At 46.7% G+C, this 14156-nt stretch overlaps 1 protein-coding gene across 3 annotated transcripts in view; it reads right to left on the reverse strand.

Moving 5' to 3' along the window:
• Nucleotides 1-13555, reverse strand: part of Pde10a (phosphodiesterase 10A) — a 446975-nt gene extending 433420 nt beyond the window's left edge. Inside the window, exon 1 of one of the 3 annotated variants that reach the window (XM_029471090.1) lies at nucleotides 11663-11980. In XM_029471090.1, the coding sequence (XP_029326950.1) occupies nucleotides 11663-11768 (106 nt within the window). In that variant the 5' untranslated portion in view covers nucleotides 11769-11980. Of the gene's footprint in view, nucleotides 1-11662; nucleotides 11981-12978 lie in introns of those variants that run through there. The other 2 variants (XM_029471092.1, XM_029471089.1) reach the window with 2 other exon arrangements.
• Nucleotides 13556-14156: the final 601 nt, after the last annotated feature.

Raw genomic sequence — 14156 nt, forward strand, 5'->3', positions numbered from 1 at the left:
ATGGGGGACTTTTGGGATAGCATTGGAGATGTAATTGAGGAAAATACATAATAAAATATATTTTTTTAAAAAAAAAGAATCGACAAATGGGACCTCATAAAATTGCAAAGCTTCTGTAAGGCAAAGGACACTATCAATAAGACAAAAAGGCCACCAACGGATTGGGAAAAGATCTTTACTTATCCTACATCTGATAGAGGGCTAATATCCAATATATACAAAGAACTCAACAAGTTAGACTCCAGAGAATCAAATAATCCTATTAAAAAATGGGGTACAGAGCTAAACAAAGAATTCTCAACTGAGGAATTCCAAATGGCTGAGAAACACCTAAAGAAATGTTCAACATCCTTAATCATCAGGGAAATGCAAATCAAACAACCCTGAGATTCCACCTCACACCAGTCAGAATGGCTAAGATCAAAACTCAGGTGACAGCAGACACTGGCAAGGATGTGGAGAAAGAGGAACACTCCTCCATTGCTGGTGGGATTGCAAGCTGGTGCAACCACTCTGGAAATCAGTCTGGTGGTTCCTCAGAAAATTGGATGTACATTCTTACCTTCCTACGAAGACATAAAATACCTACGAGCTGGGAAAACAACGTCCTGCCTTCCTCTCTCTCCCATGAGACTCTGGGGTTGAGGACTTGGTTTCGTCTTCTGTCCCTTGTTTGTGATGCTTTGCCAGTTAAAGAAGCAAATTGTATGGGTATTTATTACCTAAGGTGGGAGCAGAGGAGGCAAACAAAAGAAATCCATTGCTTCTCGTTTTTAAAAAGGAGAAATAGGGCTGGAGAGACGGGTGGGCCATTAAGAATGCATACTGCTCTCACAGTAGACCCAAATTTGGTTCCTGGTACCCATTCTGGTGGCTCCCAAAGGGAGATCCGCTCAAGGAGATCTGATGCCTTCTTCTGGTTTTCATAGGTACTGCATTGATGTGCACAAACCCATACAATGACACACACAGGTGTGATGTTTTTTAACATAACTTAATAAATAAAAACCTTTTTTTAAAAATGACCAAAGAAAAAAGTTTTACAAGTATCAGGCCTGAGAGTTGAAGCAGCACAGAGAACTGCGCACTGTGGGACAGTCGCAGAGATAAATCGGCACACGGGCAGCCGCAGATATATTTATTTTTTATTATTATTTTTTGTTTTTTCGAGACAGGGTTTCTCTGTGTATCTCTGGTTGTCCTAAAACTCACTCTGTAAACCAGGCTAGCCTCGAACTCAGAAATCCACCTGCCTCTGCCTCTCAAGTCCTGGGATCAAAGGTGTAAGCCACCACTGCCCGGCAGATTTTTTTTTACTAATTGCTTTCATTATTGAGCCTCTAGCTCTAATCTGCACCAGTCAGATTTCACTCTCGATGGGAGAAAAACTAAAGAACTATATGTACTTCTGCACGTTTTCCAGCTCAATTTAAACACGCTGAACTATTTAATAAGAAGTGACACCTGACACACAGCACCGATGGTGGAAGTAATACTCACCACACTCCGGCCTCCTGGAGGGTGAGGGGGTGAGAAGAAAAGCTACACTCTGGGAGCCCCAAAGAATCTCACTCAAAGAGAAAATAAAACATAATTATTCCCCAAGCACATTGGAATAAAGATTGTGAATTAAGTGTGAAAAGTTTTTTTTTGAGAGTATAAAATTGATGTTAGAAAGAAGAGCGTGCCCCCCATTCTGCGGACATGGAGTACATTCTGTACGGAACACTGGAGTGGGGACTCCAATCGCTGGGGTTCTGGCACCTGCAGCCTGGAAGGGGACTAAGCTTTGTGGTGTCTGGGAACACCCAGGTGATTCAGCCTCCTCTGCCCCATCTCTCCGTGTATCATTAAAAAGAAGAGGTCTTTGTAGGGCACCTAGCTTAGTGCTCATTATAGGGAGATTGGCTGGATAGAGCCCTGGGTGTGCTTGTCTGTGTTTTCAGTGGATCTGGGGAGTCCACGCTCAGATAAGAGAGACACACACATCTTGAAGTTTGTTGTGGGGTGTTGTTGTTGTTGTTGTTTTGGGGTCAGTTTTTGTCTGTTTTTGTAATACATCTTCTTTGATAACTGGGCGATGGTTTTTTTTTCTTCAATAACATGATTGCTTAACAAAACATAACATGTTCATGTCAAAATTATCTGTCCTGTAAACCAGTTACCACCTAAAAAAAGCTAATTTTTCTCTTATGTTTTTTGTGCGTGTGCTTGTACACATGTGTGTGTGTGTGGATATGTGTACCTGTGTGAGCTTCTGTGGGTGCCAGAGAACCAGATCAGGTGTCCTCCAGCATTGGGACCCATCTCATCCCTTTGAGACAAGGCCTCTCCCTGAACCTAGAACACATTGGTTTGGGGGCTGGCCAGCAAGCCCCAGTAATCCTCATATTTTCACATGCCTCCGGTAACGGGGACATCTAGTCATAGACAGCTTTTTTGCATGGCTGCCAGGGATCTGAGCCCAGGTCTTGCTTGGGTTGGATTATTTAATTATTAAATGATTACTAAGCAAGATTGTGATAATAGACCTAGCCTTGCCATGATTGGCACTGTCTCTTGGAGGTCATGACGTCACGACTGAATAACCTGTGCCTGTGCCTCAACTGCACCTGATTCCGACAATCACAGTGGCCTTAGAAGGCAAACAAGTAAGACACTGGACAAGGACTGGAGGATGAGGGCTTTAGGGGAGAGATTAGGCAAAGATGATTAAACTAACACATTGTCAGCCACGTATAGATGGTTTTCCTGTGAATTACGGCAAATTTTCTATCCAATCCACATTTAGACTCTTATCATAAAGCTACAACAGACTCTATTCTTTGTTATTGTTGCATGGGCATATTTGTTATCATTTTATCATTTAAAATCCATAGTTCTTTAGTTCATAGTTGACAGAGCTTGGTCAAAGACATTTAAGAGTTTGCTCTGGGTTACCCAAGGCCTTGGGATCTCCCAAGAGTCACCCCTTGTACCACACCCACACAATGAGAACACAGGGGATAGCCTCATTCCTGGGCTCTGAAGCCCTCATCTGCCACCTGCTAGCCAGGCTCCTTCCATGCTTTGTCTCCTGACATCTGCAGTAACCAAAACCCTGCATGTGAGAGACCTCTGAAGATTCAATCATCACCCTTCAAACAAAGAGAGTTACTTCCTGTGGTACACTGCTATATAAACTAAGTTAACTTGGGTCCCTCGAATCTTCACAGACCCTGCCACTTAAGCATGAGACTTATCACATGCAAGCAAGGAGTGACATAAAGACAGGCTTGACCCTTTGGGCTCTACTTCCCAGTTGGCCTAGGTTAGCCACAAATGAGACCAACAAATGACTCCTTATGCTATGCTAAATCCATGAGCACCTCAAAGGGATGGATAGAATTAAAAGTCACAACACAGGGAAAGACAAAAGGGTTGTCCTCTCTCGAATAAACTCTGGGCTTTCCTGGGCAGATTCCTAAATCTGAAGGGTTATCTCAGAGAAGGAGATGCAACTGCCCAGACAGGGTCAGCCAAGCCTTTCCCCGCTTTCAGCCTCGGGGACAGTCCAGCATCCTTCCCAGAAGTCAACAGTACGAGTACCACACACTACAGGACCACACTCTGTGTGTGCAGCAGAGAGATGTCTTCTGTATCTGTCATTCGAGACCATCTGTGCTGACACCTATTAAGGAGAAACATCTAGTTCATCATAAGGTCCTATGCCCAACTCGAAAAGCATCTGGGGTGTGTGAGCCACATCTGAAACTTGTCTGGAGAATCAAATCTGCCAACGACTGGCTTAATACTAGACAGAGCCAGGTATGGTGGCACACTACTGTAATCCCAGCACTTATGAGGTAGAGAGCAGAGGGTCATGAGTTCAAGACCATTCTCAGCTACATGGGAAATTTAAGGCCAGTCCCGGCCACATGAGACCCTGACCTGGTTTTCTTTCCATTGCTGTGATAAACACCACGACCAAAAGCAACTTGTGGGTGAAAGGGTTTATTTCATCTTATACATTACAGTCCAGTGTAATGGAAGTCAGGGCAGGAACTCAAGGCAGGAACCTGGAGGCAGGAATGGATCCAGAGGCTATGGAGGAGCTGCTGGCAGGCTCACTCCCATGGCTTGCTTAGACTACTTTTTACATAACTCACTGCCACCTGTCCAGCAGTGGCCCTGTCCACAGTGAGCTGGGCCCCCCCACATTAATCATTAATCAAGAAAATGTCCCACAGACTCACCTATGAGCCAATCTCAGGGAGATGCTTTTCCCAGCTGAGAGTCCCTCTTTCCAGATGACCCTGACTTGGGTCAAGGAAAAGTAAAGAGCACGGATCCTATCTCAAACAAACAAACAAGCAAAACTAAACTGACAGTTAAAAGAAAATGTTGGCCTATAATGTGTCTCTCACTCTCTCTGGGTCATCAGCCTGTGGGACCAAGCCACCTGATTTAGGATGGATCTCCCCCTACCTTGGTTAATTCTCTCTGGGAATGTCATCACAGACTCACTCAAAATATGCTTTATTAATCCCCCAGTTCTTCTCAATACAACCAAGTTTACAATCAGCACTAGCCACCACAGCAATGATCCCTTCACCTACTTTAGCTAGAGACTAGATGTTAAATCATCTCGTGGTCTACAAAACCCTCTGTAGGGGCTGGAGAGGTGACTTGGGTGCCGAGAGCACTAGATGGTCCTGTAGCAGAGCCAGGTTCCATTGCCACAAGGTGGTGCACAACCATCCTGTAAGGCCACTTTCAGGGATACGACGCCCTCTTCTGGCTTCTTTGGGCACTGCATGCACATATTGCACAGACAAACATGCAAGCAAAAACTCAAACATATTAAAATGTCTTTTTAAAAGTAGTTGTAGATGTAAATCTCCTTTCAGCAAAGACTTTATATTTTGAATATTTTATCCACTGGTTTGAGAGGCTATTTGCCTGGTACCCCAGTTCTGACACCACAGGTGGGATGATGTGAGTGAACTGGCCTTCAGACAAGTTTACACAGGGATCATATCTGTGAGCTACTTTCTATATCCAGGCCTCTAAGACATGTAGATTTATATAGCCATTCAACAAGTAGTCTCTGCTTGCTTACTACATTGTTTATTAAAGCAAAGTGCTATTATCTTGAGTATTATTCTAAAATGTTTAATTAAATCAGTTATAGATTGCTATACCATGGAATACTTTGCAGACAATTCTTTTAAAATCAAAGGTCAGGCAGAGAGAAGGCTCAGCAGTTAGAAGCACTTGCTACTCTTGCAAGAAACCTGGGTTAGGTTTCCAGCACTCACACGGCAGCTCACAACTGTCTGTGACTCCAGTTCCAGGGGATCTGAGGCTCTCTTCCGGCCTCTGCAGGCCATTGTGGGCATACATACATGCAAGCAAAACACTCAAATGCATAAAATAAATTAATCTAAATATATATATTATATAAATAAAGTAATATGTAAATATATATATAATATATGAAAACAAAGTAGATCTGTATATGCTGACAAATTCCAAAATACATACAAGTGAATAATATGGGGTGAAGGAGGAAAGTGGAGAAGATACCTATGTTTCAATAAGGCGTCACCTACACAGACTTCTATGATGTAGGGTGCCATACCATATGGTCTTTGACTACATCAGTGTGGTTGACTTTAGGGCAAGGCTGGAGGAAAGCATGCTGCACCTCTCTGTGCATTCTTCTGTGCTGGTCATTATGACTGCTACCTCGAATTGGCCAAGGAAGAAAAGCTGAAGTCGTCATGCTCATAACTGGATTTTCTTTTTAATGGCTGAACAGTTCTTTATTGAGTGTGCTCCTCCAGCTAAGCAGGTGAAGCTAATTTCTGCTTACCTGAGGAGCAAATGTTCTCTTTGTATTATTCAATCTGGCCACAGAAGGGCGAGAAGGCAGCATTGTTACGTAACCTTCCTGTTTGTTCCCAAGGCTGCTCTGTCCTGGAGGGGAGGGGCAGCCATCAGGAGAGCTCTGAGGATCTTAAACTCTCAGGTTGCCTTAGAGTAGACTGCGGGTGGCTCTGCTGTAGCCCCCGGGATGTCCTGTACAGTCACTGCCTTCCCAGCTAGTGGCCTTGCAGACTTGTTAGTCTGTAGAGAGCATCTTTTGCTCACCTCACAGGGTGCTCCTCATTGGCTTCTCTGAGTTACCATTTACACTACTAGACTGCAGTGGTGGCTCACCCTACCTTCACATACCACAGTTGCAGTCAAAGACACCTACCAGCAAGGTTGCCTAACTCAAACTCGAAGTTCACGGGTAGTGGGGTAGGGGACAGAAAGGTGTCTCTAATGCCCGGATCAGATAAAAGTCATTTTGATTAAAGAGCCCATGAAGGAGTCAGTCCAAGAATGGGGACACATTCTCCATTCCATTCCACACCCTGACGTTTTCCCCAAACCCATCTCCCTCCTACACCATCTTTGACCCTCCAGATGTCAACCTCCTTCACGCTAGCCAAAGAAACCACTCCGAGCATTAAAGACACCCAAACAGCTCTGTCCTCTAACTATATAAAATGTAGGCTTTGAAAATTGTCATTAATGTAAGCCTTGGAATGATCACGACTCATCCATGTTTATACAGTATGAAAAGAGTATTTTCCATAGCATATAAAAAGTTATCAATGTTCTTAATTCTATTGATTCTATCAAGAATACTTACATGTGGGGAACAAGCCCCGCTGTTAGGGGACTGTAGATATAAATCAGTTAACCATCAACACAGTCACTTTTAACTAGATTTTGAGGCATCAAATTGATTCTACCTACCACATCAGTAGTTCTAGACTGCCCCAAAGCCAATCATTCATGACCGTTGTGCAGAAGTCATCAGACTCACTGTGTTCTGATATCAGAGAGATGTTGCCTTATAGGAAACCATCCACTTACTTCTCTCATTGATTCGAACAACAATGGAGTCGCTTCCCATGATGTCATGGACGATGTCTCCCATGATGTCATGGACGATGTCATCATGGTTCCAGGAATGAGAACTATAAGCAGTACCTTCCCAGGCCACCCCTGTGTACCTCTGACTAGCACCATCCCATACCTGGCTCCAGATACCAAGAACACAAAGCCAGGAAGCTTAGCTACCTTGTATATCTCATCTAAGACCAATCTCATCTAAGGGGGAAGCTGTCTACTTTTTAAACACTTGTGAGACAAACTTAATGTTATACTAGACAACTGAGATTATTTCATGCCCATCGGCAATCACAGAAGAAATGTGTGCAGATAGAACAGCAAAGGCATAGATAGCCATCGGGCTGAGGCACAGTGAGAGGGGTGATAAATCTGACAGAACTTACAGGGGCTGAGAGCAGATTTCTGGGGGTACCTGACAAAAATGGGGTTCATTGTGGTGTCAGTGAATAGTAGCCAGTGATGACATCTTGTGATTAAACCAAAGTCTCTAAGGAAATTATAACACCCTGAAAAGAAACTCACAGGAAACAAACAGGACAAGAATAGGAAGAAATGAGGTCTGTTCTTAAAAGACCAATAAATACAAAGATGCAGTATATTCATAGATAATTTGCATACTAGCTTCAACATTTCCATTAGCTTCACAAGCATCTGCCATGTATGACGTACTCTTACATTTAAGTCCATAGCAGTGGAGGGAAGTCAAAACAAGAGTGTCCTAGTTGGCTTTCCATTGCTGTGGTAAATGCGCCATAACTGTGCGAGACTTGAAAGGAAAGGTCTCTCTCAGTCTACAACTCTCCAGTCACCGTCCTTCAATGAGGGAAGTCAGGGTAAGAAGTCAAGGCAAAATCTTGGAGGCAGGAACTGGCATGAGGCCATGGAGGGCATCAGAAGCCGTGGCTTTGCTCCTCTACCTTCCTTGGGCAGCGCAGATCCACCTGCCTACAGAGGGTACCGACCACAGTGGGCTGGGCTCTCCTACATCAATTACCAACTAAGAAAATGCCCTATGAACATGCCCACTGGCCAATCTGATGGAGGCATCACTTCAGCTGAGGTTCCCTCTTCCCAAATGTATCAAGCTGACTGCAAAGATTACCGTAACAAAAAGAAAACAAAAATAATGGCTAACATCGTTCGATTGCACATCAAACTTCTCTATACCGTAACAAAAAGAAAACAAAAATAATGGCTAACATCGTTCTATTGCACATCAAACTTCTCTAAATCATTAACATGAACATTGTATGTGAATATTTTCCAAAAGCACCCAAGTACATATGCTAGACTTGGAGCCTATTGGGTCCTACAGGAAAACTATACTCTGACCATGATTTTATTTTTTTTAATATGTAGGTGTGTGTCTATGCACTAAATGTGTGCTTGGTACCCTCAGAAGCCGCAGGAGGGCTTTGGATCCCTTGGGTCTGTAGTTACAGTAAGCTGTATGAAGTGCTAGGACTTGAACCCAGGTCCTTTGGAAGATTAGCCAGAGTTCCTAACCACTAAGCCATCTCTCCAGCACCTATGAGTATGATTTTATATAGTCACATACACATGTCCATAGATGAGAAAAAAAAAAACTTTAATGACACCTCAATAAATGCCCAGACAAATCTTTGGTGTGATGGTATGCTTCCGTTCCCCTTTTAACCAATTATCAAGATAAATTTATCAAGAATGTTAAGAAAAGCAAAGCACCCCTGTGCATACCCAGTGACCCAATGTGACCCTAACTTCATATTCCTAAGAAACTTCCAAGGAGTAGGCTTCCACACAGGACTTGGACCCAACATCTGCTTGCGGCTGGGGGGAGGGCTTAGGGAAACCATGCACTCAGCATTCACTGTAGGTAAAGATGCACAAAAGAACAGTAGGGTTTCCTTCTTAGGTTCTAAGGTTCCAAGTCACTCTTCCCTAACAAGATATGCTTCAAACTTTAGATACAGTAGATCTTCTGATACATGACCTTGAAACCAGTAGCTACCACTAAATTCCAACATCCCGTTGCCTCGGTCTGACATATACTTATATTTTCCAGGGTCAGAATGAGCAAGCACACTTCTTTTCCATTCATTGCAATGTCAGAGAGGCCCTTGGGGGTCAAGGGCAGCAAGGTCTCTCTTCTCTAGTCTTCAAGAAAGTCATCACTTTGGGGCCGGATTCCAACAGAAACACAGTAAAACCAGCATGGAGTCTGCAAGGGGTAACACTAGCTTCCCACCCACAAGCAAGGATCCCATGTCACTTAAACCCTGTACCCACTTATAACCCCTTCCCCAGCTGTCAGAAGAATAGTCATATACACATACGGCCACACACTGTGTACATGAAGACACATTTCCACCACTCCTGGTCTGTGTCGTGACTTGTATGCCACACTCTCCATCTCCCAAGCAAAAGTAGTCACAATGTGGTAGGTGAGCATCCACACCCTTAAAGGTTTCTTGAGCTGTAGACACTCTTCAAGTAGAGCTCTGATTCGCCAAGTACAAAGGTCACAGCAAAGTCTTTGAGTTTTGTAAGTTTAAAAAAAAAGAGAGAGGGGGAGAGCGAAACATCTTAAAATTATGATAAGAATCACTGAATACTATGAGCATGGTGTGGTAATATAGGCTCATTCCTCCCCTTCAATGGAAAAACTCCAGCCATTCAAACAAACCCTTCAGCAGTATCTAAAGTTCTTATCAATTACCCACACACCCAACAGAATTAAGGCGAGCAATGCTTTGGTTTGTCCTATGTCAATAACTTAGCAATAAACCATCAAAAAGTGCACAGTTACTAGAGACCACCTCTTTTGTGGCAACTGGGCAGGACTAGTCAAGTTTCACTAACATTGGGCTACAGTGTGCAGAGAGAGCCACATCCTAACCCTTGGCTTCTCAATGTGGTAAAGCCATCAAAGGTTCCAGAGCACATGGAGGGACACTTCCTCGAGAGGGACACCTATGTCCACAGTGTTACCCATTGTGACTTTCCATATGTTCCCTGTAAAGCGCCACCATCTGGGAACTGTGGGAATTATTTGTGACTGGGAGCATGGGCTTCCCACAACATGGACTGTTGTTTTATTCTATTAACACACACACACACTCACACACACACACAGGGAAACATTTGTTAAAATGTAATTCTTGTCTTTTTTCTTGGAACTGGGAGCTATGAGATCATTAATTATGAAGGTAACATAACATATACCCCAGTTGTTATTACCATGATGGTGAGGTCACTTCACATAGACTTTAGTTCTTGCCCCACAGCAAACCTAAGTCAGAAGTGATCCTGCATAGAGAGTTGAGAAATCGACCAGATCCCATGGTAGTGCGCAATCATCCCCTCCTACAATGGAAAACCTCCAGCCACTCAGACCCATGAGCAGTATCTAAAGTTCTTACCAATTACCCACATACCCAACAACATTAATATAAGCAATGCTTTGGTTTGTCCTACAACAATAACTGAGCAGTAAACCATGAAAAAGTGCACAGTCATTAGAGACCACCTCTTTGGTGGCAACCGGGAAGGATCTAGATCAACTTTCACTAACATTCAACTGCAGCATGCAGAGAGAGGCACATCTCCACCCTTGGCTTCTCAATGTGATAGGGCCTTGCAAAGGTTCCAAGTGCACACAAGCTCCACGTTCTCTGCGAGAGGGACTTTGTAACCCCATATCCCTTGTGATAACGCAGGAGATGGATCAAGGACTCCATCTTGGAGACACCAGCCATCTGATGCTCTGCCTCTTGGGAGCCTGTCTCCATCAAGACCATGGCTGGCTGCAGGGAAGAAAGCAGGCATGCAGAACAGCTCCTCATGCCTGCCCAGCCACCCCGGACACATCACCCCATGAGTCTTCTCACCACCTGATCTTCTACAGCTTACCCAACAACAAAAGCTCATGAGCTCTCCTTTTCATTTATCCCCACAGCCGGGAAAAGGCTTCACTACATCATCTGGGCCTCCTTTTAACCAAATCCAGAATGCTTTAAGTGAAATAAAAGGTGTCTGTCTAGGTTTCCTTTGTGTGGAAATCAGAGATCCCAAGTATCACTTTTGGTACATAGGAAATTTTCCATCTTTACTTTTTCTCTGGTGTCATTCCAGGCAGAGACGAACCCAACTGCTTGCCTCCTCCATCTCCCCTCGAAATGAAATCTACCAATCCATCTGCTCAACCCTCACCTCCAACTTCAGGAGGACCCGAGGCCCTGCCTGTGCAGAGGATGAAGATTCCTCATGACGCAACCCTCAACATCCCTGGATTGGAGAAGCATGGAAGAAGATATGGGCCCTCCCTGCTGTCCCCATCGGCAACAGGCACTGGGGGATAGCACCAGCACCCCTCCCTCCAGGCAGAGTCCTGCACTCAGGCACCAACACAGGCCATATATACACAGAATAGGGTCTTCCCAGACAACAAGGCAAGCAGGAATGGGAGATGGCCAGCATCCTCAGTCGGCCCTTCCTGGCCCCTCCTGCATCCTTCACTTGCCTTCCAGCTTCTCCCCCCAGTGTGCTCCAAGTTCTCAGGGCTGGGTCTCGAGCACTGGCCTAGTCAGCTCCTCTCCACCCCACCCCCAATTTCTCTTCTGTGGGTAAGTCTACCCAGTTGCTCTAAAGATTGGGGCATTCCTGTGGAGCATCTCCCGCTCCAAAGCTCTCCGCATGTGCTCAGTCCTCTGTCTCCTCCCCCTCCCCCTACCTGGCTCCTCGCTGCTGCCCCCAAACCAGGCAGTGGGTTCCTCCTCTGGGAGCTGGGGTTCTCCTCCACCTCCTCCACCCTCGAGGGCTTTGCGCTTCTTCGACATCTCTGCCCAGGGCCTGGGGTTTGGGGGTTTTCTTTTCCCCTCCCCCTGGCCCTCCCCTCCCGGAGAGGAGCGTGAAGGTGGGGTTAGGTGGAGAGGAAAGGGGTGGGGAGAAGAGGCCAGGGAGGGAGATGGAAAGAAATTGCTGCCGAAAGACAGGAAGGGATCCGGAAGGCAGGCAGGAGAGGCAGGGACTTGGGCAGAACCCCCAGGACTGCTTCCATCAGTGTGTCAGTGTGGCCCTCTTCTCTCTCTCTCTCTCTCTCTCTCTCTCTCTCTCTCTCTCTCTCTCTCTCTCTGTCTCTCTCTCCTTCCTCCTTTTCCTTCTACTAAAAGGGTGAGCTGAGAGGAGAAATCAAAACCCAAGAGGTTCCTCAGATACTTCAGAGGTCTCCTGCTAAGGTGGGAGGGGGCCTGGGTGGGGTCCACCACCACCACCACCACCACCCCTTAGGACTCCTGGTCCTGCCTGGCTATGAGGAGCCTGCTCGTGGCTGTGGGGAAACAGCCACACTCTGAGTGTTTGGTCGGGATGGTTGGGATGTGGTTTCAATGGATTGCCAAATAAAATAAAATAAAAGCTACAGAAGGCAACAGAGACGCTTTCAGACCCTAAGGATGCAGGACCCGCTCCTCCTTTATGGTATCATGTGATATCTCGCAAAAGAGACTGGGGTAGAGGAACGGACAAGAGGCAGCGATGGCCGGTGCAGGGAGATCTGTCCCTACTGAGAATGGGAGACTGGCAGCAGGAAGGAGGGAGGAGGTTGAGGCGCTTGACAGCCCTTCTCTGCGCCACCTCAAGAGGCACCTGCGGGTCTGGCTAGGCAGCCGCTGCAGTTTACAGCTGGGGCGCAGTCTACTCTGGAACTTGCTGCTCAAAAACTCCAGGAACCCTGAGTGATGAGCCCCAGGCTGTCGCTTGGCACTGGGGTTAGCTGCAGGCTCTCCCATCTTCCCTGCTAAGCTTTACAAAGTCCGGTGCTTCTGGCTTACACTCCTCACCCCGCTCACCCAGTCACATCCACAAACACTGACACACTGCTCACGCAGGCACGCGCGCGCGCACACACACACACATTTTCTTACTGCTGGAAAGCTTGCAGAGAGATAAGTTTTCTTTGCTTCTTTTGTTTCTTTCTTTCTTTTTATCCCCCTTTGGACTCTCAGTGGCTAATGTTAGATTTAAATATATATATATATATCAACTTACCCGCCAAAGTATCCTCCAGTACAAAACTCCTATCTGCTTCATCGCCAGTTCACAAATTCAAAGCGGAGCGGTGGAGACAAGTCTCTGGGAAAGGTGGGTCCAGGCTCCATCCAGGGCTGCTCAAAACAAGTTGCCAAACCCGGGTGGCCCAAGTCCAGGATTTGTCCAAGACGCTCGAATATGCTCCATGCGGCAGTATTCCAAGGGCTTCGGGTACTTGGAGTTTCCACGCTGGTCATCTCGCAAAAGGGGGAGACAACTCTAAGAAAGAGTGATGCTCCCCTCTCCCGCCTTCCTTTCTGAGGTGCTCCGGAAAGCAGTAAGGTGCTTTCTAGGCACCAATGAAGACTGGTCCACCTCAGTTTAGCCTCTCGACGGAAGCAACTTTAGACCCACACACCTAGAAGTAGTATGTGTGCACACGAGTGTGCATGTGTGTGCACGCGCGTGTGTGTGTGCGTGCGTGGGCGAGAGTCCAACCCGTGTGCCCGCGTGCACTTGACATGGGGGCGGAGTTGTGGGGGGCTGCGTGTGCTCTGAAGAGCCACTCTCCCCTGCTGCTGGAACTTAGAGAGTTTTCCTTTAAGCCAGCGACGCTGATGCTTGGACGCCCCCCCCCCCCCGCGTCCAACAGGAGGCGATGACGTCTGCAGCCTCGTTGCCAGAGCAGTCCCCAGGCGGCGGCTGCTGTTCATTGACAGGAGCAGAGGCTCGGACGTCAGCAGCCGGACCTTGGCGACGCTGCTCCCGCGGAGACGGCTCCCACCCCCGCACCTGCCAGCCCGCGGGGGAGGAGGGAGTGAAATCAAAGCCACGGAGGAGCGGATTGGGGCGACGCTGGGGCTGCAGAAGGGGGGTGACTCGGATCTGCCCTCTTTGTCCTGGAGCCCCGGCGTATATAAATAGTACAGTCTCCAGCCAGACTTGCACCCGCTCTCGCACACCCCCACGCCCCCTCCCTCCCCCCCCCCCCGACTTCACTTCGTGTCGGGCTGGCTCGGCGGGAAGGGAGGCAGGGGGCGGGAAGCAGGGAGTGGAAATAGATGTTGGATTTTTTTTTTTAATCTCTTCCCATTCATAGATTCGGCTGGAGTCATGGGGCCTTGGCTATGGGAGTCGCAATGAATGGATGACTGCACGCTCTGGGACCACCAGGTCCGTGGAGGCGTAGCTAGCAC

This window comes from Mus caroli, chromosome 17 (genome assembly GCF_900094665.2).
Source record: "Mus caroli chromosome 17, CAROLI_EIJ_v1.1, whole genome shotgun sequence".
NCBI lineage: Eukaryota > Metazoa > Chordata > Mammalia > Rodentia > Muridae > Mus > Mus caroli.